Here is a 24,925-nt window from a genome sequence, read left to right as displayed (position 1 = left end):
AGTACTGTACATAAAAACTTGCATTCAGAAATGAACATCAGTCTCCGCTGAGTGAAAAATGACTGTTCTCTTGTATAACTTTTATGCATAAGGCCGTGTGGGAATCAGCGGTGACTTATCTTGTGTTAAGACACAGAAATGTATTGTGAATTTGTTTATGTGGATTTTTGCGCAGATGCTTGAATGTTTGTTTGAACGTTTGTGTTTGAGCTTGTGAGAAGGCCCTCTTGTTCAGAATGACAGTGAAATTTGATTTTTGTATGTACACGCACAAATAATCTGAAAATTTAGGACTCAACCTATCTATCTGAATTGGACTACTCGTGGTCGGACTAACACCATAATCAAATTTCTGTGTGCATTTGCACGGTTTCACGCATCAGCAAAGCTGTTTTTCGGATTATCTGCTGCATGTAAATGTACCCAATGTTTGTGAGACATCACCGTGAGAATATAGTTTTAGCATACTGGTGCCCTTATACAGGTCAGTGGCTACTCATATCATGTTTGCTCTCGTCTGCCAACTTTGTCAGACATGTAGGCAGTGTAATGAGAAAGAGCCGAAGTAAGCACTATCAGACAAATGCTAATGTCAAAGCATTGTCATGGGTGTTTCTCTGCAAGGTATATTGGTGCGTTCACTCAAACATATGTCAGAGACAAACGCAGGCAAGTGAGCACTCAGACATGTCCACGGGAGGGGAGTGGTTGGTGTATCATTTAATTTGTTTGTTGAAGTTTTGAGAAAAGAAGAGTAATTTGCATTCTAGCATGGCAGAGTTTTTCCCCATTGATTTGGGATCTAGTATCAGTTTTCTCCATAAACATGACAGAAAGCTTTGGGGCAAAGTGCACTGGAAGGTCCGGCTCATTTCTGAAGAGTGGTAAGACACTTTAAAACAAATACAATGGCAACCAGATCAGTCATAGGAAGATTATCCCTCTACTGGTAAACTTGTTAACTGGCACAATCTGATGTGGGGGAACAAATCCCAACCCCAAAAACTGGCCTGGATAGCGATGGGTGCCCCTAGGTTGTACTGTAAACCGCTTTTAAAAGTTTAGTCATACTGAGTGATTTTGGGGGGAAATATTAAATGTACAGACGCTCCCCTAATTACGACCATTCGACTAACGAAAAACGGTAGGTACGAACTTTTTTTGCGGGATATCGAAAAATATCCGGACATTGCATTAAGTTAGATTTTGTATCGAGTGCACCTTTTTCCGACTACAGGACATTACAGTAGTGCTTCTTTCTGCCGCATGGCGCTGTGAAAAGTTACCTAGCATCTACCCCGAAGAAGAAATCAGGCTTCTACATCCTAGTTCGTGTGTTAACATACTACGTGTGCTGTATCTCTAGCGCGCCAAGAACTCTGACATTTTTATTGTTTAATATCTCGTGCATACATTCAATATGTTTGGTGTAAAGTGTAAAGAAAAGGCGAGCCGATTCTTGTGAAATGAAAGTGGAATAAGAAAGATTGATGCGGTTGAGAAAATGGTTGGATCACTTTTTTTCGCCCACTTTCTACCACGGAGGAGGAACTTACCCAACTCTTGAAGCCCATCTTCCACAAGTAAGTTAAACCTCACTTTATTTATCTTGATAGAGCATATTATTTTATGAAACTGCACTGTTTGTAGTTACGCATTGCTACTTCCAAAGTTCCTCGATTTGCTTTCCAATATACGCATAAGCAGCATCAAATGTGAAATGTCGTCACAAATACACAAATTGAAACACGATTTTGCTTCAAAAATAGTGTTACAAATATGCAGCTGCGTTCTTTGGTGTTGGAAGCAGAAACAAGAGCCAAACCTTATCAGTGCTCACACATGCATGATACGTGCACACACAAACTCAGATGAAAAAGGGTTGTACAACCTAGTACTGAGCAAAGATAAAGCACACCCTCATGTTACAGATTTTAGACGATCTTAACTTCCCAAAAGGTTATTACGTTGTAGGTATTTCATGAAAATTGTTGTGATGCCCAAAAGGACAATATTATTTGTTTTGCTTTCTTAATACAAACTGTTTGAAATTATATTTTTTTATCAGTATAGGTACGATGTGATACGCAACATTTCGGAACAAAATACAATTTCCCTTATGATTTGAGATCTAGTATCAGTATTGTCACACGCCGTTACCAGACAATGCCGAGGACCAGCTCATCTTCGAAGAGCGGGATGATGCTTCCATCAAAAAACAACATTGGCCAGAAGATGAAGGTGTTGTCTCTGGCTTAGATAAAGAAGCTTTTCCTGCTTCTGGTTACCATGGAAACCAGTCATTTTTCATGTGGGGGAGCTAATTTTTACCCAAAAAAAACAACCTCGAGAGGGATGGGCACCGCCAGGCTGTAGTTGCTAAGACACACCACAGGAAACAGTGCCCTAATGATCCTGGCGGTTGAGGGACCCATGAACCATGACAATTGTGGTTTTCGCCATGTGTGCCGCTGTTAGTATAATTTTGTCCGGCTAGCTCCCTGTTAGCATCCAGGGGTAGCGAGGGCTTTCCTGTCTTTTTTTCTCCTGGCTTGGGCGCGTTGGCTGCTCACCGAGCGGTGTTTGGCCGGCTAGCCTAGTGTTAGCGCTGTTTTATTCGAGTCACTTGATTATTTCTCTGGTTATTTCCGGTTTCATGTTCGTCTCCTTCAACCACTTTTCATTGTTGGTTCCCAGTTATCCTGACTGCTCACTGCCTGTTTTTATTTTGTAGGACTGTCCTTGTGCTTTTTCATCGAGGCGGTTGCCTTTTGTTGATCAGTCCCGGATAGTCCCCTGTTGGCGGCTCTATGTGGGTTTTTTTGGCCAGTTCACCCCTTTTTAGTTGCTCGCCCCTCGTTTTACTGTTACTGCATCCACCTGCGACACAACATTTAGGGATTCTCCACAAAAACTACCAAAACTTCACTTGAAACCCTCAGAACCTTTTCAACAAATAAACACAGAAGACAATATGGTGATTGACTTGCTAGGGTGCAGGTATTCCTCCGATGACGTCACAACTTAGTATGGTAAAGAAAAAACACGCGATCTTCAAAATGTATTATGTCAGAAAATAATTGGAAAATACTGATCTATATATTACGCAAAAAAAAAAACATGTAATATTTCCTCACATTTTCCTTGTTTAAGAACGTATGATTACCTTTAAAGAAGGGTGGATATACCTTATACATACCTTTTGGTGAGTTTCTGACTTTGAACCAAGTGTCTAAGATATATCGCTTTCTGCTTTGAGAAAAGTTTCATGTTAAAGAGAATTAATTTGCAGCACGCCGAATGAATGTTTAGCACGTCTCCTTCACGGTTCAGAGGTCCCAGGTTTGATTCCAGCAACCGACCACCATGTACATGTGCACTCTGTGCCTGAGGGCACTCCAGTTTCCTCCCATGTCCCAAAATTATGCATAGCAGGTTGATTGGTGACCCCAAATTTGACACCTTAATCATCAAAGTGTCCTCTCGCTTTTCAGAGGTAAGCCAGACCTTGCAGCGCACTTTGCCCCCAAAGCATTCTTCAAGCACATGTATGACGAGACTGATACCAGATACTAAATCATCATTTATGGGGTTAGGGAGCATTACGAAAAAAAAAACTAAATTCTACTTCAGGATTTTTAAGTAGGCCAGTTTTATTTATCATGACGTCGTAAATTACAGAATTGGCTGCCGTTAAATTAATCAAGGAAAATGTATAGGTAACATTTAGGCAGAGGGAATGGAATTTTATGAATGAATGGTATGTGTCTTTGGTATCGGGTGGGGTGACTACAAGATGTTGGGTATACGTATCATTCTGAAAACAGATTTTATCCAACATCTCTACGTAAAGGAAAACACACACACACACCAGGTATTACGAGCATACACAATGAACAATCATTAAAACATAGCAGTGCTAGTGTTTCTCAAACTGTCCAGACGGCAGACGCTTTGCCTATTGCAGTCAACATCGATTTACGTCAACAAAATTAAAACTTTGAAAGTTGCTTCAGTGACTATCATCTTAACAACTAAAGTTAGGGTAGAGTAATTATTTTGTTGTTTTGAATTGTTTTATAGTTGTGAAGTTCTTACTACTATAGCGTGAAAAGTGTTGGAAATAACAGCGTTAATATATATATATATATATATATATATATATATATTTTTTTTTTTTTTTTTTTTTTTAGTAACGGGGTAATCCAACTCATTTTTTCTGCCGTTGCAGTTACTGACGGTCAAAACCGGTGTGTTACTTTGGCTTCAAAACGCCACCGGGGCTGTGTGCCCGCACATCTGATGCCATTTTCAGTAACGCCTTTTTTACCATGTAACTGGTAAATATGCAATTTTGGGGGATTCCGTGTTGTCGACTTTAAATTTGTTGAGCATAAAGAAAAGGTTAAACTGTTGTGTATTCTATCTTTTATTTTTGTAGATTTATCATTACTTTTAATACATTTCCCATCTTTTTCAGTGTTAATCTGTTTATATAAAAATGTTATGTTCATTCTTTTTATTAATTCTTTTTTTTTTTTTTTTTTTTTACCCCATTTTTATCTTCCCCTACCCCCACCTTTAAAGTAATTCAGTGCATTATGTTATATAATTATATGTAACGTGTTGATGGGGCAGCACGGCGGCGCAGTGGTTAACTCGTGTGCGGCACAGTTCTGTGGTCATGAGATTGAACCTTCTGTGTGGAGTTTGCATGTTCTCCCTGTGCTTGCGTGGGTTTCCTCCGGGCACTCCGGTTTCATCCCACATTCCAAAAACATGCATGTCAGGTTGATTGGCCGGTCCAAATTGTCCCTGGGTGTGTATGTCTCTGTGCCCTGGAACTGGCTGGCAACCAGTTCAGGGTGGCCCCTGCTCACTGCCCGGAGATAGGTGGGATGGGCTCCAGCACCCTACTGAGGATAAGCGGAGCAGATAATGGATGGATGGACGTATGGATGGATGGACGTATGGATGAAAGCAACATAAACAACCCAAAGAGCCGTTTGGGACAAGAAAGAGCAGTTTTTTTAAGTGAGCCGAGCCGAAAAAAAAAACGATTTTCTAAAAATAGTCGGAATTCACATCTCTTCAAGTAAACTCAGGTTAAAAACAACTATATACTAATTTTTAAAGTAACAAAAACAGTTACTTACCCTGTTAACTGGTTACTTATACTATAGAGTAATTCAGTTGCTAACTCCGTTACTATTTAGAAGAAGTATAGCGTAACTACAACTAATTACCCTATTAAAGTAACGTGCCGAACACTGGTAAGTATCAACTTACAAACTGAAGTTAGGCTGACCAGTGATTACATGTTTTGCATTGTTTTGAATTCGGTTTTATTGTTGGGAAGTTCTAACAAATATAGCGTAAATAACTTTCGGTTTAAAGATGTTTCTGGTATTTGTGGGCTGGGCGCGGTGACCCAAACTGAGGGAGTCAGTCCGGCGATCCAAAGTTACGTCTTTGCTAACACGTTGGATCTTACACACGCAATTTTATTTCAAACATTTGCTTACTGGTGATTCTTAATCATACTAGTTTGCGAAGGTTAAAAATATAACCGGTTTGTGTAACTTAAGAGTGGGAAAGCTAATGTTAGCAGCTAACTGGCTAGCTCACTCGCTTCCCTCAGCACCTGTTGATAACAATGCCACTTGAAGGTGCTTGAAGCGATTCACTACTCACAGAATTCCGAGGGCGTCCACGTCTCTCTGTTGTAACAGCACGGATAATCCAACTAGTTGAGTTCTTCTGGCGGTTTGTCAGTTCCCCTCCGACGAGTTTACTAGTCGATTCGGATGTCGGGTGGTCTCCGCCTCCCCCTTCTCTCCTCACACGACGTCTGTCATCACTTCCACCGTCCACACTCCAAAGTAGTGACGTGTCGTTCGCAAACGTTACGGCTCTTTGAGTCGGCTCTTTAAAATGAATGTCGGCGCCGCCTCGCCACCGATCAGGAGCTGCGAATCTGTGGTGAGAAAACTACTACCCGCGAGCCACATGCAGACTGTCAGGCACCTTCATCTGGCCTGCCAAGCAAAAATGGTCAAAATATGATGAAAGTATGTATAATAGTTCCCAAAACGTTTTTGGCAACAGGGAGAAAAACAAAACTATGTACGGTTGACTGTTATGCTGACAGAGTCTGTCTATTAATAAAGATATTAATACAAATATTAAAATCAATATCAATAATAATATATCAATACTATTCCAAAAAATGCTATTGGTGTGTGAGTGTGTGTGTGAATGGGTAAGTGTGAAGCACATAGTAAAATATGATGACGGAAATACGAAGAAATACTACAGATATACTACAAAAAATGTACTACGGAAATGCTACAAAAGTACTAATGAAGAAATACTACCAAACACTTCAAAATAAAAGTACAGTAATGCTAGAAAAAAACTACAGAAATACAAAAAAATCTGACTGCAGTAATACCAACTAATACAACTAAAATAATACTAAAATTTATATATGCTATAAATATTTTACTATGAAAATACCACAAAATTACAACTGCAAAAATACTTAAATTATTTTATCTTACATTTTATCTTCTTCTCTTTCCCTCTCTCTCTGTTTCTCTTTCACTTTCTTTCTTTCTCTTTTTCTTTTCTTCTTACTTACCTTCTTTTCTTCCTTTCTTTCTCCCTATTATTCTATTTCTGCATTTCCCCTTTCTTCCCCTCTTCCTCACCGTCTGTCTGTCTTTCTTTCTTTCTTGACTTGTAGTACTACAATACAAGTTATTATTTTCAAAATATATATCAAACTGGGTGCCTTTCGCTCTAATAAGAAGCCAAAAGTAGCACGACTCTTAAAAAAAAGGTTGAAGACCCCTTGCCCAGAAAATAAACGTTGAGTACGAAGCGTAGATACTAAGTGGAGCAGACCCACAAGTGACCCCATGAAAAAATAATTGACCCTGAAGAGTAGATCGACTTGTTTGGGGGTGGTGTGAGAGGATTTCTTCTTCCAAAGGGGTCCGTGACAGAAAATAATTGAGAACTCCTGGGCTTGGAAAACAATGATTGATTGTATCGGGATATGCAAAAATAAAACAGTTCGGGTCCGATATCTCGGTAATGCATGAAGAAAAAGAGACACTTTATTTTTCTCAAACGTATTTATAAATAAATATACATGCAGAAATATTTTTATTATTGTTGTTTATTATTAGACCAGTTCCAAAAATTGGAATGAAAGTGAATTAAAAGGGTAATAGTGATCAAATAATAAACACTGTCCCTTAAAAATAGTTATGCCTTATCTAGCAATTATTTTTAAGAATTTTTTTCAATAGTGAATTTAGTACAAGTAATAAAAAAATAGTTTTTTGGGGGGTGTCACATCTGTCCCATTGTCCCTTTGTGTGTCTGCAACAAAAATACGACTAAAATACTACAATATGATTACAAAACAAAATATCAAATTTAGTGCTTAAAAACAGGGACCTAACATTATTTTGTCAAGTCAAGTCATGTTTATTTGGATAGCCCTTAATCACAAAGAGTCTCAAAGAGCTGCACAGACCACAGATTATTGCAAACTGTCACAAGCCAGAAACGGAGACAGGACCCAATAGCGTTCGTTTTACTCAGTTTTATCGATAAGGAGAGAGCAGTGCTTGCTTCCACGATCCGATGATCGTTGGACGCGGGTATCTGGTGGCAGGAACGCGGAAGTGGCACTTCCGTGTCGAGCGGGGATAGTCGTAAGCAGCAGGAAAACAGGTTGATGGCCGGGACGGAGGAGCAAGGGCAGTAACGAGTCCAGAAAAGAGGTCGGCAACAGGTATCAGGCAGGAAACATGGCAAAACAGGTCGATGGCCGGGACGGAAGAGCAAGGCAGAAACGGGTCCAGAAACAGGTCGGCAACAAATATCAGGCAGGAGAAAACCGGGCAGGAGAATGTCGGATAGTACAGAGCTTGCCTAGCTGAGGGTTCGCAGTACGGTCTGACGCTGGTAACAGGGAGCCAATCAACGACCAGGGCTGTTGGCGCCAACGGGGCAGCCACAGGTGCCCCGAATCAGCAATCATGACAGGAAACTACAGAGTATTGTTACACCATCCACTGATCTAAAACCTACATGAGGGCAAGGAAAAACTCAAAAACCTCAACATGAGGAAAATGAAGAAACCTTGAAAAGGGGCTGCACATGAGGTAATCCCCTTCTAGGATGATCAGGCTGCAATGGATGTTGCAATAACAAATACACAGATATTGTCCACATGAAATATAGATCATTCATATGCTACAGACTAGAAGTGTGTTTTAAGCCTAGATTTAAACAGTTCCACTGAGGTTGCAAACCATATAGATAGATAGATAGATAGATACTTTATTCATCCCCTAAGGGAAATTCACATTTCCAGCAGCATCCCTGAGCTGAGAACAGTACAATAATAAAGCCAAAAGAATACAATATACAAATACCCAGTGTGACGTGCAAATGCCCACTGTAGCGTGTTATATCTCAAGGGGCAGAGCATTCCATAGCACCGGGGCCCGAAAGGGAGAGCGCTCGCGGACCTGCGGATTTCTTCTTGGCGCTTGGGATCACCTATAGACCAGCAAGTCCATGCATGATTTTGTATAATACCAACAGAACCTTAAAATCACATCTTTATTAAACTGACAATAAACTGACAGGGAGCCAATGCAGGTCAGACAAAATCCGGGGAATGTGATCAAACCTTTGTACCAGCTGCAGGCTCTTGATTTTGGACTTTGGGAGACCAGAGAGTAGTGCATTGCAGTAATCGAGACAGGAGGTAACAAACGCATGAATTATAATTTCCGCATCCGACTGAGACAGCAGGGCGAATTTTAGCAATGTTGCAAAGATGGAAGAAAGCTGTTCTAAAAATATTCTTCACGTGTGTTTGAAGGGACAGATCGGGGTCAAATATGACACCTAAATTGTTGACTGAGTCACTCTGGCGATATTACATTTGTCAATGTTCACAGCAGTTTTTGAGAACAAGTCACGGCATTTAGATGGACCAATAACTAACATTTCGGTCTTTTCAGAGTTAAGACGCAAGAAATTGAGTGACATCCATTCCTTTATCTCAGTGAGGCAGGCCTCCAAATTTCCACAGTTTAGTGTGGCAGATTCCTCCATCGGAAGATAAAGTTGAGTGTAATCTGCGTAGCAAGCGAAACTGATATTATACTTGGGAAACATATCACCTAATGGAAGCATGTAAATGCTGAAAAAAATGGGGCCAAGTACTGAACCCTGTGGAACACCACTCAGGGCTCAAATGTAATTTCACCATATTTAACACAGTGCGTCCTGAGAGGTAGGATTTGAACCATAAGGGGACGGTTCCTGAGAGACCAATCCATTTTTCCAACCGTTCTAGTAAGTTATTATGGTCCACCGTGTCAAAGGCAGCACTAAGGTCCAGCAGCAGCAAGAGTGACGAAGCGCCAGAGTCCATTGCCAGTAGAAGATCATTGGTTCCTTTTATCAGGGCTGTCTCAGTAGAGTGGTTAGCCCTGAATCCTGATTGCATGGATTCAAAAAGATTGTTCTCGGATATAAAATCATTCAGCTGCTGAACCACAACTTTTTCAAGTACTTTAGAAAGAAACGGTAGGTTTGACACAGGTCTATAATTACATAAGCTTTCTGGATCAAGGTTGGGTCGTTTCAGTGTAGGTTTAGTAACAGCAGACTTAAAAGCCGCTGGAACTACACCTGAGGAGAGTGATATGTTTATAATTTTTATAACTGAAGGTCCAAGCACCCCTAAAAGACCTTTAATCAGCGAACCCGGAAGCAGGTCAAACAGGCAATTAGTCCTCATTCGGATGAGAAATACCATAGAAACACTACAAAAATATGACTACTGCAATACTATGATGCGAAAGTACAATTACATAAATATTACAACAGAAATACCACAAAAAATACAACTACAGTAATACTACAGATATACTACAAAGCTTGTGCTATGGAAAAAATACAAAAATACTACAAAATGCTACACAATACTACAAAATCAAAGTTCAGTAATATACTATGAAAATACTTCAGGAACACTACAAAAATACGACTGCAGAAATACTACATAAATACCACATAACTTAAGTAATACTTCAAAAATACAACAGATGTACTACAAAGATTCTACCGTGGAAATACTACAAAAATACAAGTGCAAAAATACTATAAAAATAAAGCTACAGTGATAGATCAGCAATACTGAAATATTTTGACTCCAGAAATACTACAAAAATACAACTACAGTAATACTACAGCTATATTACAAATATTCTACTATACAAATACTACAAAAATACTGCTGCAGAAATACTACGATGCAGTGCTAGGAATTAAATGAACTGAATCATTTGTTTAGTTTTTCCTTTTCTAAAATTCTTATATGGTATTTTTCAACGTCTTTTGGCCTATCCTGTCCTTTATCAAAAGAAAGACACTTTTAAAAATGCTATATTTTTGGGGGTGCTTAGGTTACGCCCATGGAATCCAACCCAAAAATGAGAAGAACCGTTTGGGAGCTAAAAGAGCCGTTTCTCACAAAGGGCCCGGATTTCCCATCACTACTGCCCAGGGACAGTCACACACAGAAAAATGGAGGAGAAGGCCCTCCCCAAAGTCGATAGGGGGCGAAAATGATTGGATAGCACAAACAACAGAAACGGACCAATCACACACCGTTTTGCCGACCTGCTCACAAAATATATTGCATCTGCATTTGGGGAATGTCAAGTCACCTTTATTTTAGTGATAGCAATTCTGGCTCTTTCTCGAGAACCGGATTTTTCGGCTCGGCTCACTAAATAGAGGCGGCTCCTAAACGGCTCTACAGATTATTGTTGTTGCTTTAAGCGATATAATTCCAATTATTATGCAATATTATGCAGAAAATTACTTTAAAAAGGGGGGGAAAGAAAAAGAAAAAGAAACAAATCTAAAAAACAAAACAAAACGACAAGAAACAGAAAAAAATAAATGAAAAATAAAACAAAGAGAAAAAAGAAGAAAAATGCAAACATAATCAAAAAGCTAGGAATAAAAAAACAAAATATTTTATATTATATTTATAAGAGACAAAAGAAGCAAAAAAAACGAAAAACAAAATAATACCAGTAATCATGTAACATGCAGAAAATGAAATAATACTTAAAAAACATATAATATTCTTCTAAATTCTAATAGCATTTATTTTATCCCTCTAAAGCAAGGGTCACAAACTCATGGCCCGGGGGCCAATTACAGCCTCCAGGATGGTAGTTCTAGGTCTCCGCCTTAATATGAAAGGTAAAGGAAAAGTGTGTATGATTTTTCCTCTAGCTGTCGCTGTATTCTGTCATGCCACCAAAAGCGAGTGCTAAAAGCCCAATGGAAGAAGAGAAAATACGGGGACTCAAAGTGACCAAAATGCACCTTATTACTTTTGTAAAGAAGATAAATAAGAAAAGAACAAAAGAAAAGGAAAAAAAAGAAAAAAGAATAAAGCTGAAAGAAAAAATAAATATATAAATAAGACACTAAATCCCTAATGCCCCCAATAAGCAGGTCGGCGCCTTGCATGGCTGACTCCCTATTGGTGTGTGTGTGAGTGGGTAAATGTGAAGCACATTGTAATTGCTTTGGGAGGTCTTCATTGACTTGAAAAGCGCTATATAAATGCAGACCATTTACCATTTACTAAAGTAAAACTCGAAAACAAGGAACAGAAAAACAGAGAAAATTGCATTTTTATTCTATTTTGTCTTTTTTCTCTTTGTTTCTTTTGTTTTCCCCTCTACTTTTCTTTTTTTATTACCATTTCCCTTTTTTGCCTCTTTTTCTTATTTCTTTTTATTCCTTTTAACATGTTTCCCCCTTCTTTTTTGTCTTTGAGAAAGGCTGGATAAAAACGGTAAGATAAAGGGTGCTTTTTGGTCACTCACAGTCTCCGTAGTTTGTAGCCTTCCTTAGACTTACAGTGGCTTGCAAAACTATTTGGCCCCCTTGAACATTGTGACCTTTAGCCACGTTTCAGACTTCAAACATCAAGATATAAAACTGTAATTTCTTGTGAAGCATCAACAATAAGTGGGACACAATTATGTTGTGGAACACACTTTATTGGATATTTTAAACTTTTTTAACAAATAAAAAACAAATCTGTGAAAAGAACTGAAAACTGCTGTTCAAAAACGCTTTCCATCCAACCTCACTGAGCTCGAGCTGTTTTGCAAAGAGGAATGGGCAAAAATATCAGTTTCTCGATGTGCAAAACTGATAGACATACCCCAAGCGACTTGCAGCTGTAATTTCAGCAAAAGGTGGCGCTATAAAGTAACTCAATGGGGCTGAATAATTTTGCACACCCACTTTTTTTTCTTGTGAGACAAGACGGCGGAAAAAAAAAACGGTTCTTTAAAAATAGTCAGAAATCCCACCTCTATAAGTAAACTCTGATCAAAGACCTCACTGCTGTGTTTTGTATTTGTTTAGAACATTTTAAATTCCAGACAAATACAAAACACTACTTCACTTATTTTTAATGTAACAGAAATAGTAGTTTATAGTTTTTACTAGCCCTGGTGACTAATTACTTTTACTCTAGACTAATTCAGTTACCAACTCAGTTACCTTCTAGAATAAGTCGATGGTAACTACAACTAATTACTTTTTTGCCCAAAAATGCTCAAAGCTGAGCAAAGTAATTGCGTTCCTTTGTAAAACATTCAAAAAGTATAGTGGTAGCCATTAGTGGGAATTCACCGATTTGAGTTCGGGGACTGGGCAGCACAGCGGCGCAGTAGTTAGCGCGTGTGTGGCACAGTTCTGAGGTGTTAGGATCAAACCATCCTGTGTGGAGTTTGCATGTTCTCCCCGTACTTGCATGTGTTGCCTCCCACATTCCAAAAGCATGGATGTCAGGTTAATTGGCCGGTCCAAACTGTCCCCAAGGTGTGGATGAGTGATTGAGGTGTCTGTCTTTGTGTGCCCTGCGACTGGCTGGCAACCATAAGGGTGTCCCCCCGCCCACTGCCCAAAGATATCTGGGACAGGCTCCAGCACCCCCGCGACCCTAATGAGGGTAAGTGGTGCAGTTAATGGATGGATGGATGGATGGAATTCGGGGACTATGAACCAAAACGTCAGCTTTAGACCAGGAGAAGTTCAGAGAAAACAGTAGTGAAACAAAATGGGATACAGAATAATCAGGATTAATTTAATTCATTTTCAAAATCAATAATGTAATTACAGAAAAAAAACAATTTACATGATATTTTATACAGTAATAGAATGCTGTGTAATTGCTTCAAGTGCTGGTCATAGTTGATAGTGTGTGCAATTTGAGACTGGTTTCAGTCACGTGTTAAGAATCTGTCAGTACAAAGGCAGTAATAACCTGCTTCTTCTTACTCAAATGAACCGGTAACGGTTTGATTCCGCCTCTTTGGGCAAGTGCCTGGAAGAGCCCGTATGCTTGGTTCAGGTCATAATGGCGTCATCAGAGATAGAAATAGTACACGACGTAGAATCTTACGATTGAACCTTTTTTTTTTTATTCTGATGAGTCAACTTAGACTTATCACAGTCATAGACCACTGAGATGTCATTTACATTGGTCCATTTTGTTTGCCATCTATAATTTGAACGCAGCATCAGGAGACCCCCCCTCCCCAATATAAAAATGATACATTTGAGGTATCAGGGAAATTTCTAATATACACACACTACAGGGATAAGTAGGCATCATACCTGTCAACGTTTCTCCCCGTATTTTATACGGTTTTCAAACTTTGCACGCTGTATAACAATTTTTTATGAAGGAAAAAAAAGAATGATAGTTTTTTTTGTCTGACCTCGTCATGCCCATTTTAGCTCTAATCCATAATCCGGATCTTCTTGGTAACAGCTAGCAGATCAAGTCATCGTAGATTGTTAATATTCTGCCTGGACAAAATCGCTAATAATTATGCTGCCAAAGAAAGGAAACCTTCAACTATGCTCCAACTACCGAACCATCAGTCTCATCAACTATACAAGTAAAGTTATGCCAAAGATACTACAAAACAGACTGAAACCACAGGCTAAAAACATCTTAGCCAAAGAAAATTGATGTTTTAGGGAGGGAAAGAGCACCACAGAACGGATTTTTTAATTCGTGCATCCTATGTGAGAAGTTTCCGCAACACTAGAGATACCTCCACCACGTTTTTGTGGGTACAATGGGCCACAAACAGTTTCAGACCATTGACCAGCTGTTCACCAATCCTGATTGCAGTACTGATCAATGATACCATTGAAGCATGGTTTTAAACCACAGTCAGTGTGAGACAAGGCTGCCTTCCCTCCCTCTAACTTTATTGAACATCCTCCTCGAGAGGATCATGATGAAAACCCTGGACCAACATGAAGGTACAGTCAGCATTGGGGGACATAACATAAGAAACCTGCGTTTGGCTGAGCCTCCGCTCAGAAAATCCTGGCCTACTTCTGACTCCAAGAGCCGAGAAGAAGTCTGCAGGCTTGAGAGCGTTCTCCATCTGGGCCCCGGTGCTGTGGAATACTCTGCCTCCTGAGATAAGATCTGCAACCTCAGTGGAAGTTTTTAAATCTAGAATAAGACTTCTATTCTATAGCTTATGATTGATGCTGACCTCATAATTTTCTTTTCCTGTCTTTTCTGGCTGCTTGGTTGGTGGTAAAATGAGGGAGAAGGACGAATCGAGATGAGTCAGTGGGCCAGCACCTTAAACCTGAAGCACGTCATCATCTTCAACTATCAGCTGGGTGAGATGGGAAGCTGCAACATCGCTGTCATGGACCTCTTGAACAATTTTACATGTTACCTATGTATTTTTTATTGACTATGTTTTGGTTTGTTACCCAATGCAAAAGCCTAGTCATTCAAGGAGGGGGGATTACCACTTGTGTGGTCCCTTCTCAAGGTATCTTACTTTCCTCATGCTGGGGTTTTTGAGTTTTTCCTTGCCTGCATGTCAGTTCTAGACCAGGGAATGGTGTAATCGTGGCCTGTGCAGTCCTTTGAGCCATTATGTGATTAAGAGCTATACAAATAAATGTGAAATGGCTTGCTGACGATATTGCTGAACTGGCAAGAGAGGAACAGGAACTCAGAGTTCTGGTCAATTGCCAAGAAAAAGCATAAACCCACTATGGGATGGAAAGCAGTACAGATAAAAAATGACCAACATTCGTCAAAGCATCACAACAGTCACCACCAACCAACAAGAGCTTGGGCCTGTTATTAATTGAAATATTTTGGGAGTGTCATATCAGAAAAGGGGTCAGAAGCAGAACACAGGATTGCTTAAACCACAGCCGCGCTTGCCAGACTTAAACTCATTTGGAGGGACAAGAACATAGCAGTGAAATCAAAGATCCGACACATGCGAGCGTTGGTTTCATTTGTCTTCCTCTATGCTTGTGAGACATGGATTTAGAGCAAATCCGGAAAGGAAAACCCAGGCCATGGGGATGCGGTGCTACAGGAAACTTCTCGGCATCAGCTACATAGCCCATTTTACAATAAAACAGTGTGCAACACCATCAGAGGGAACATTGGACCCTGTGAAGAACTGTTCACTATGCGCAGACAAAAAGTGCAGTAGCATGGTCACAAGATCATCAGGAGTGGCCAAAATTATTGTCCAGGGCAAAGTCCAAGGGGGCAACAGGAGAGAAAAAGAGTTCTTCTCAGTGGTACGCAGACGGCCCAGGCAATTGATGGATCAGTTAAACATAAATTCTAGCAGATTTTGGCCTCAATCAAGCATTTATTTGGTAAATGAACCTGATACACAAATAATCTTAGTTTTTATTCTACACAGTCTGTTTTGCTGTGAGTAAATAGATGTTGCATTCAGTTTTTAAGGTTTATCATCTCCTAATAAGGGGAATTTCAACCAATAAGTTGAACAATCGGTTAAGGTTGACAGGTATGAGGCATGTCCGAACAGTGTCTTACATACATTGCAACCAAAAATAAACACTATCACAAATGAAGCATTCATTAACATTGGAAAAAAATCCTGCCCATCCTTGCCGTCCTGCCCAAAGCATAAGCCACGCTTCTTACGAGAGCGAATCTGAAAAAATGCAGGTGGGATTGAGCAAAGACCACAAGAGACGGTCAAAAATAGACACAAGTGCTCGTGCTGCATTTATGTCAAAAAAACTAATATACATATATTTTTGTTCAAGCAAAACAATGGCTAGCTATGAGAGGCTGTTTGAGAAGTGTTATAAATCATACTTTTTCACACATTTAACATGCTCTCACACATGTACAACTACACTCTCATACAGACACAGTCATACCCTTGCACAAACACTCCAATACTCTCTTAACATATTTCTATACTCTCATACACACCATAATAGACTCTTACACATACTACTATAATTTCTCACACATAATAGCATAATCTCATACATAAACAAATATAGTGTGCAGTATTAAACAGGAAGGAAGTTTGGTCTAACAGGAAGAAACTTTAAATACCCATTTAATGGTTAATTTACACACAGACCAGTGTGCATTGCCATGGTTACCATGAGTACCCAAAGTAAAACAACAATGAGAGGTGAGGTGATCCTTACACTAGGTGTAAAAAACCCCTTATAGTAGTTGTAATTCTAATTGTGCATGAGAAAGAATAGAAGCGTGGGAAAGCCTATAGTGTGTGCGTAGTAGTGTAGAATGTGTGAGAGTATGATAGTGTGTGTGAGAGTATGATAGTGTGTGATTAGGAGTATAGTAGCGTGCTCAGAAGTAGTGCGCGTGAGAGAGCATAAATTGTGTGATTCAATATCAGTGTGTGTGTAGGAGTATAGTGGTATGTATGTGAGTATAGTAGAATTTGTGCGAAAGCATACTAGCTTGTGTATGAGAGTATAATTGTGCCCTTGCAAGAGTCTATAGTAGGGTGCAAGACTGGGACTGCCCACACTCAATTTGCGAGCTCTGTTGAAATTCGGTTGCACTTTTTGTTTTATGTCAATTTATGTCATGTTGGTTGAATTGAATTTTGTTTATTTTGTAAAAGGTTCAGGGAGCTATTTAAGTTTTATTTTACCTTTATACGAGATGCTGCTAAGCCTAATTTTATTTCCCGGATTGTTAGTTTTCGGTTAAAGTGAAAGATTAGTCATGCTAGTTGTGTTGGACTTCTAATTCATTTACTGTAAGAGGTTCAAGGGAACTAAGTTTTATTTGAATTTATAACAAATATTCTTCCTTTCTTCTTGCATTATTAAATATTTCTTACGTTAATTTTTACGCTTCAACAACAAATACCGGCTCCAAATAATTGTTATCGGCCTCCTTTTAATGCTAATAATCTGTATTGCCCCTGAAAAAACAATATCAGTCAATCCCTAGAGTATAGTAGTATGTGTTTAAGAGAATAGTAGAATGTGCGTGAAAGCATAGTAGTGTGTGTATGAGAGTATAGTTGCACATGTGTGAGAATACGATGTTAAATGTCAGAGCAAGTATGATTTAGTCCTCAAACCGCCTTTCATAACTAGCAGCACCCATTCATTAAAAACAACTTGGTATTCACCTGATGTAACTAAACTTGCATTTGAATGCAGCATGGAACATTTTGGACTTGGTTTGGCACTGAGCGCACTCCACAAACATCAATCGATTGCTTAAAGTGCGCTTTTTTTGGCAAATTCTTCACAATAAGTTTCGAAAGATGACAACATTGCACTCAATTCGGTACACAAAGTCATGTAGGAATCCGTCAAATATTAAATAAATATGTAATAAACCATGATTTGTGTTTTTCACATTTCTCAGGCTGCATACAGTACAATGAGTTAGTGAAAGGATTGCCATCAGAGTAGTTTCCCTCTCCTTTATACTTTTAAAGGGACACTGTAATATTTGACCACTTGATGTCGTTGTATTGTGTAGTGCAATTGAAAACGAGTGCTACAAAGCACAAGGAAGACTACAAAATACAGAGGCTCAAAATGACAAAACAGCACCATGTTTCTTCTCATTTTTTGATCAACCTTTCAGGTTTTTTTTTCTTTTTGAGGTACCCTTAGCAGCAAGATGGCAGAGAAAAGGAGAAAATAAGAAAAAGAGAAGACACTAAAAGGAAATAAGGAAAAACCGAAAAGAGATAGGATGAGAAGAGGGAAAAAAGAAAACTAAAGAAGAGAAAAAAGAAAGAAAAAAAGAAGGAAAGAAAGGTTTTTGGGGGTATCTGTAGCAACAATATGGCGGACAATCATGTCAGCCCAATTTAGGTGAGGGGATGTCAAATAAATGCAAATTTACCGGTATTTTGAAAAAAAAAATAAAAAAAAATAAATAAAAAAAAATGCACGTTAGTAGGTAAAAGAATAAGCAAAATGGCATGAACTATCAAAATACATGTTTTTTTAAATACCTGTAGGTTGACAAATTTAGTTGTATAATAGTTGCACTTAGTTTTATTCATTTGAAATTGCCAATTCTTTAGTATTGATGCCACATAATGAATTTGTCGAAACAATAGCGAATTAGTGAATTGTCGATTAAAACATTTTTTCCTTGTAGTAGTGGCCTTATTATTTACCAATTTCTCATACGATAACCAGGTTTCGTACACCTTTTTAAGGGCAAAAATCAACCACTTCAAGGACTTTCAAAGCAAATTTTAGTACCATTAAAAGAAGACATCCAACAACGATCCAAAGATGGAGAACCTGAACCTTAGTTTCGAACCACAACTCTATCCCCAAGCTTGTATTGGAATTTTAAAACCGGTTTAAAACCCTACTTGCTGCCCAAACTCCAGCTCTATATCCAACCCTAGCTGTAACCCTGTTTCAATTTGTAACCCTAGCTCTAAACCTATTTTGGAACCCTGCATTGAGTTTAGAACCATAACATGGGGCTCAAACACTGGTTCCTGGCATTAACACAGTTTCAAATTGTAAACCTAAATCTAAACCTATTCTGGAACCCTACATTTAGTTTAGAATCCTAACACGAAGCCCTAGTTCCTAAACCTACACCTAACTCTAGCTGTAACCCTAGTCCCAACCCAATTTGAGAACTCTATATTCAGTTTAATACCCTAATAAAGAGCCCAAAAAATTAGTTTCTAACCCTAGCCACAATCCTATTTTGGAATGGTAAAATAAGTTTAAAACCCTTATTTGTAGGTGCGGTTTGGTCACTTTCAGTCTCCATAGTTTATATTCTCCTATGTGCTTTGTAGCACTGGTTTTCGAGTGCACTACATAATACAGCAACATCCAGGGGTCAAGTATTACACAGTGTCCCTTTAAAGAGAAATATTAAAAACAGCGATTGGCTGGCAACCAGTTCAGGGTGTCCCCTGCCCACTGCCCGAAGATAGCTGGGATGGGCTCCAGCACTCCCGCGACCCTACCGAGGATAAGCGGTGCAGATAATGGATGGATTAAAAAAAGGAGTTGTACAGTGTGCATTTGTCAATCTAGTGTAATCTGCATCCATTCCATTAAACTTTGTAATTTTTACACAAAAACATAATGAACAAACTAACCAAATCACGATAATAAACCAAGGGAACGAAAAATCCCACTTGAGGGTTCACAAGTATTACTGAGTAATATGATGTAAACGCACCTTTTCTTTTAAAGGGACAGTGTCTATTATTCAGTGCCTCAAGAGGTAAAAAAATAAATAATAAAATCATTAAATACAAAAAAATATTGGTTTAAATAATAAGTGAAAGAATATGACCTATCACGGATACAAACATTTTTTAAAATACTCATAGGTCGAAAAATCATCATTTATTTTACATAACATGAAGCTCGACTAAAGAGAGCTGAAATAATTGTCTGCCATCTTGCTGCTAACCAAAAAGGGCTGGGCAATTAAATGAGAAGTAAAATGGTGCGTTTCGGCCACAATCTCTCCTCCATTGTTTTAATTCTTCTCAGTTCTTTTTAGCACTCGTTTTCAGTTGCTCTACATCAGGGATGTCCTAACTTTTAAGCAACCGGGCCAGATTTGGTAAGCTGAAAATGTGTGAGGGCAGACTATTCAGCCTGGCATTCTTTGAACAGTCTTTGATGAATTCATCCTACGTGAAAGGTTTGCAATGCTTGGCAATCAGCTAGCTCGCCATTGTAGCATTTTCATTTGACTCCCAGACTCTCGTAAAAAAACACTGTTGTTCCAAATTCAAGCACTTTACAAGCACTTTCCAGGTCATTTAAAAAAATAAAAATTCAGTCCCTTCGAAATTTAGAGTCGATCAAAAGGTTGTTTTGTTGATTTTGATGACTATGCAAAAAGCTAAAATTGGTTTGTATTCTACAATGTTTTTGTAAATCTGTGAATATTTTAAATTATAGATATAATTCAGAATTTATAACATTACTGATTGCTCAAAAAGTTGGTGCATGTTTTATTAATGAGTCATTAGAAAAAAAACAAAAAAACTGAGGAGCCATTTCTTCTTAGTGAGCCAAGCCAAAAAAAGCCAGGTCATTAAATGGAGCTGTCCTCTTAGGTGCAACCAGTAGGGGGCGGTGACGCTTTGCATGACAATGCCTTAATGACAAGCCACAAGGGCAGGCGTGTCTGCGTCGTTTTCACGCAGTTTTTAAAAAAAAAATACTCAACATTTATTGCGTGGTCTATAAAGTCAGGCTGCCCAGAAACATGTCCATGGCAACAATTTCAAGCATTGAAAACACAACATTAAAATTCAAGCATTTTCAAGGATCACCAGCACCCGTACAAACCCTGTCGAGTGATCAAATAATACACACTGTCCCTTTAAGCCTGAATTAAAGTGTGAGCTTGGACTGCTCGTATCTAAAACAGCTGGAAAAAAGTACGATTTTTAGAAAAATCCGCTGCAGTTAAACCGTGTAATGCAAAGCATCATTGCTGCATTTTATTGGCGTAAGTCAAGCAAACTTGGGGAATATGTTTCAAACAAATGCAAAACAACAACAAAAAAAGAACAAAATGTTTTGTTTTTTCTAAAGCGGAATGGAGTCGCAGAAATGAAGACAAGGAAAGGGCGTGTGGCAGCAGCAGAGGAAAATCTATTATCACTAAATCCAACGAGGAAAACGCACAAAGCAAATGGACTGGAGAGACCAGAATGCGATTACTATCATAATGATGATTAGAGTTAGAACCATAATAATATATGAAGTACGAATATTAAGAATAATTATAATCAGGAGAATTATAGAATATTACAGAATAGATTTCATTTTTATATATTAATTCACATTTTTTTCATCTTCTCAATGCAGACCCATGTGGATTCCAGCCTCTGCTAGCTCCATTTGGCTGTTGCATATGACATCCCAGTGAATAGATGCCCCTGCCCGTTTCATTTTGTATTTTTTTTTTTTTTTTTACCCCTCTCCCGTCCGGGCAGGAAGTCACAGCACCGTCGATGAATTTGTCTCCAAGGACACTGAAATCTGGGAAGAGAAATATTTGAGTTGGTAGATTTACTTTTTCGGTCTGCTCAGTGCAGAAAAAGACTCAAATGGTGTGACTACCGAAAAATTCCGGACTACAGAGCTCACCTGAATAAAAGCCGCATGCTGAAATTTGAGAACGAAACTCTATTGTCATGATAACTGATCAGGATCACCGTGGCCGCTCGTTTGGTGCCAGCCGCTGCGGGCTACCTGATTGGTTCCCTGTCCTTTTTAAGCCCAGTCCTTTCACTGGCCTGTTGTCAGTCCGTCAGCGAATCTCTGTTCTACAAGGCAAGCACTTTGACTCGGTCCCGCTTTTTGCACCCGTTCGTTCCTGATTTCCCCGTTCGTCTCCTGCTATGACCTGTTTATTGACCCGACCACGTTTGCTCTCCCGTCCCGGCTTACGACCCGTTTTTGATTCCGACCACGTTTTTGCTCTCCTCTCCGGGCTATCGACCTGTTTTTTCCGTCCTCGACACCGCAATCTCTCGCTCCGGAAGATCCTGTATTCGGAACACGATCCGATTGTGAGAGCGGCTTGCTTCCCGCGTCCAGCAAGCACCGGATCACGAGCGCTACCCTTCCTCTTTCCATCAATAAACTTGTGGTTAACGTTACGCATTTGGGTCCTGATTCAGTTCTGGTCGGGACATCTTTTTTGTCTTCGTAAAGGTCGCACCAGATTTAAAGAGAGGTTTTACCCGCCTTAATAAAGAATTAACTCACGTCCATTTCTTACATTTTAGGCACAGGATTGGCTTCAACCACGTAGGGAACTTAAATAACACTGTCGCTTTAATTCATACTGTATTAATACGCCATTGTTAAATAGTAATTAGTAAATTCAAGCACCTTTTAAACACTTTCAAGGCATATGTTTCCAAAACCTTCAAAGGAAGAAATTCAGCGCCGATCAGACCTTTTTTTGTTTGAATAATAAAGTTGATATCTTGCTGCTAGCACTAGCTATTTTGCGCTGTTCCTATCTATGATCAAAGATCTTTTTTGTGTCGATGGGGTGCTATAAACTGACATGAATTCTGCTATTCTTTTTTAACAATGCACAATAACAATACAAACACGAAAAAGGCTGTAAAGGTGTTGGATGATAATGGATTTGATACAGTAGACACAAAAGTGCATAAAAAGCAGGAAAAAATGAGCCAAATTTGGACTCATTTTAATGATAATGATTGCTCCGAAGCAAAGCGCATTTAATTCTTCAATTTTAGACTGTTGATCTTTTGCTTTTTGTTCAACTTATTTTAATTTATATCTCTTGCATGTTTTCCAGAATGTCTGTGTCTAAATTGGTGAAAATACAAATATAGTTAAGCATTTGCATTTTATAATTTGTAAAACTGAAGAGTCAATATTTTTATTTTTCTCTTTTATTAGGGATTTTTTGTTGTTGTTTGACTTTAAAGCTGCTCAGTGCGCAAAAAGCTCAAATTGTTTTGTATTATATATTTTTCTTTGTAGATCAGTGAACATTTTAATTTATAATTCATGTGTTTTCCAGGAATCCCCTGTAAAACATCAAATTACTAAATAATTTGGTGTCTAATGTTTAATCATTATTGATATAATTAGGAAAGTATCTGTGGAGACAATCAGGAGCCAAAGAGCTGGTTTTCTGAATAGAGCAGTCCTCTTGGTTGCGACCAGTAGGGAGCGCTGACGCTTCACATGACGACGCCCTAATGACAAGCCACCAGAGCCGGGGTGTCGCCGTTAATTCAACAAACTTATTAATAAAATGTTTCCATTTATTTCATGGTCTTCAGAGTCAGACTGCTATGAAACATGGCAATAGCAACAATTTCAAGCGTTTTACCCAAAATTCAAGCATTTTCCTAACCTTGAAAACACAACAGTAAGAGTCAAGCATTTTCAATAATTCCAAGCACCCGCGGTGTGGAAAGAGCAGCTCGCCATTTTTCTCTTCTCACTTAAAGCCGCACAATTTGAATTGGAGCTAATGGTAGCGGGCTGTAGTCCGGAATTTATGGCAAATTAGAGGAGAGGAGGAACCTGCATCATAGCCGACCGATGACCATGACGTCCACAACTTCACCCTTGTGAAGTTCTACGTACTGCTCGGTTTTAGGAGGAAGCATCAGCAGGCCGTTGGCGCTACGCATGGACATTAGCCGGCTGGACACTTGGTTACCTGGAGGGACATGACAGCGTCAACACTTTCCACTTTCATTAAATTTAAAGGGACAGTATTCAGAGCAAGGGTTTCAAACTCATTTAAGCTCACAGGCCACATGGTAGAAAAAGAACGGCGGTCGGACTAGTAGACTAAAGAGAGAGAGGACAAAGAGGGAAAGAACAAGATAGAGAAAGAGAAAATAAGAGACAAAGAGAGAACAGGCGAGAGAGAGAACAAGCGAGAGAAAGAACAACAGAGAGGGGGACAAGAGAAAGAAAGAAAGAAAGAACAAGATAGAGAAAAAGAAAACGAGAGAACAAGAGAGAAAAGAGACAGTGATATTGATAAGAGGAAAAAAAGAGAGTGAGAAAGAGAAAGTAAGAAAAAGAGAGAGGAGAGGAAAAGAGAAGAAGACAAAGGAGAGACAGAGATAGAGAAAATGAAAGAAAGGAGATGAGAGAAAAAGTGATAGAGAAACAGAAAGAGAACAACAGAGATAGACAGAACTTGAAAGAGAGAGAACAAGAGAAGAGTGAAACATTGAGAAAGGGACTAAGAAAAAAAGAGAAAAAAAAACGAAAGAGACAGTGATAAACAGAGAGAAAAAAGAGAAAGTAAGAGAGAGCAAAAAAAGAAAATCAGAAAGAGAGCAAGAGAAAAGGGGAAAGAGAGAAAGACTGAAAGAGAAAAAAGGAGAGAGATAAGTGAGAACAAGAGAACAAGAGAGACACCAAAATAGAAAAAGAGAGAACAAGTGAGAGAGAAAGAGATACAAGAGACAGATCTGGGCATAATTGCCTGCTTTCTTGCTGCTATGGGTACCCCCTAAAACTTAATACAATTGTGAAAGAGTTCAAAAGGAAAATGGTGAAGTTTGGTCACTTGGAGTCCCTGTAGTTTGAATTCTACCTTGTGTTTTATAGCGCTTGTTTTTGGTTGCACTACACGAGCGTTGTGCAAACTACTACTTACCTTGTCTTGCAAAAGTATTGGCCCCAAAACAACTTTTTGACAAATTGCAATATTTCAGGCTTCAAACTTAGTTGAACAACCATAAAATATTTGTTTCTTTTGTAAATTTGTGGTTGATGGGATTTTTTTGTGCTGTGCCCAAATAAAAAAGCTAAAAACCAACTCATCAATACGTTAGGTGGCAATATTACTTTGGCAATAACAATTATTGGAAAGTTAAATGAAAACTGATTTTAAAAAATGAGTCTTTGGGGTTGATTGAAATTATTTCTTGCCTTTTATTTCTCAATGGGAGTACGAGCGTATGTAAAGCATGAC

At 38.9% G+C, this 24,925-nt stretch overlaps 2 protein-coding genes across 6 annotated transcripts in view; both read right to left on the bottom strand.

The window, feature by feature from the left end:
- The window catches only part of pals1a (protein associated with LIN7 1, MAGUK p55 family member a), a 29,040-nt gene extending 23,136 nt beyond the window's left edge, over nucleotides 1–5,904 (bottom strand). For 3 of the 4 annotated variants that reach the window (XM_088354497.1, XM_088354499.1, XM_088354498.1), the window contains exon 1: nucleotides 5,695–5,904. The gene's annotated coding sequence lies outside the window, so the exon portion shown is untranslated. The remainder of the gene's footprint in view (nucleotides 1–5,694) is intronic. The other variant, XM_088354500.1, reaches the window with a different exon arrangement.
- Nucleotides 5,905–13,211: 7,307 nt separating this feature from the next.
- gphna (gephyrin a) overlaps nucleotides 13,212–24,925 on the bottom strand; it is a 61,721-nt gene continuing 50,007 nt past the window's right edge. For both annotated transcript variants that reach the window (XM_088354494.1, XM_088354496.1), the window contains 2 exons: nucleotides 23,512–23,650; nucleotides 13,212–21,471 (listed from right to left, as the gene is read on the bottom strand). In XM_088354494.1, the coding sequence (XP_088210620.1) occupies nucleotides 23,517–23,650 (134 nt within the window). In that variant the 3' untranslated portion in view covers nucleotides 13,212–21,471; nucleotides 23,512–23,516. The remainder of the gene's footprint in view (nucleotides 21,472–23,511; nucleotides 23,651–24,925) is intronic.

The sequence above is a fragment of the Urocampus carinirostris genome, chromosome 15 (genome assembly GCF_059441175.1).
Source record: "Urocampus carinirostris isolate Australia breed hairy pipefish chromosome 15, RoL_Ucar_1.0, whole genome shotgun sequence".
NCBI classification, from domain to species: Eukaryota; Metazoa; Chordata; class Actinopteri; order Syngnathiformes; family Syngnathidae; genus Urocampus; species Urocampus carinirostris.
Note: the sequence above shows the minus strand (reverse complement) of the source record. Positions and strands in the feature narration are given on the sequence as shown.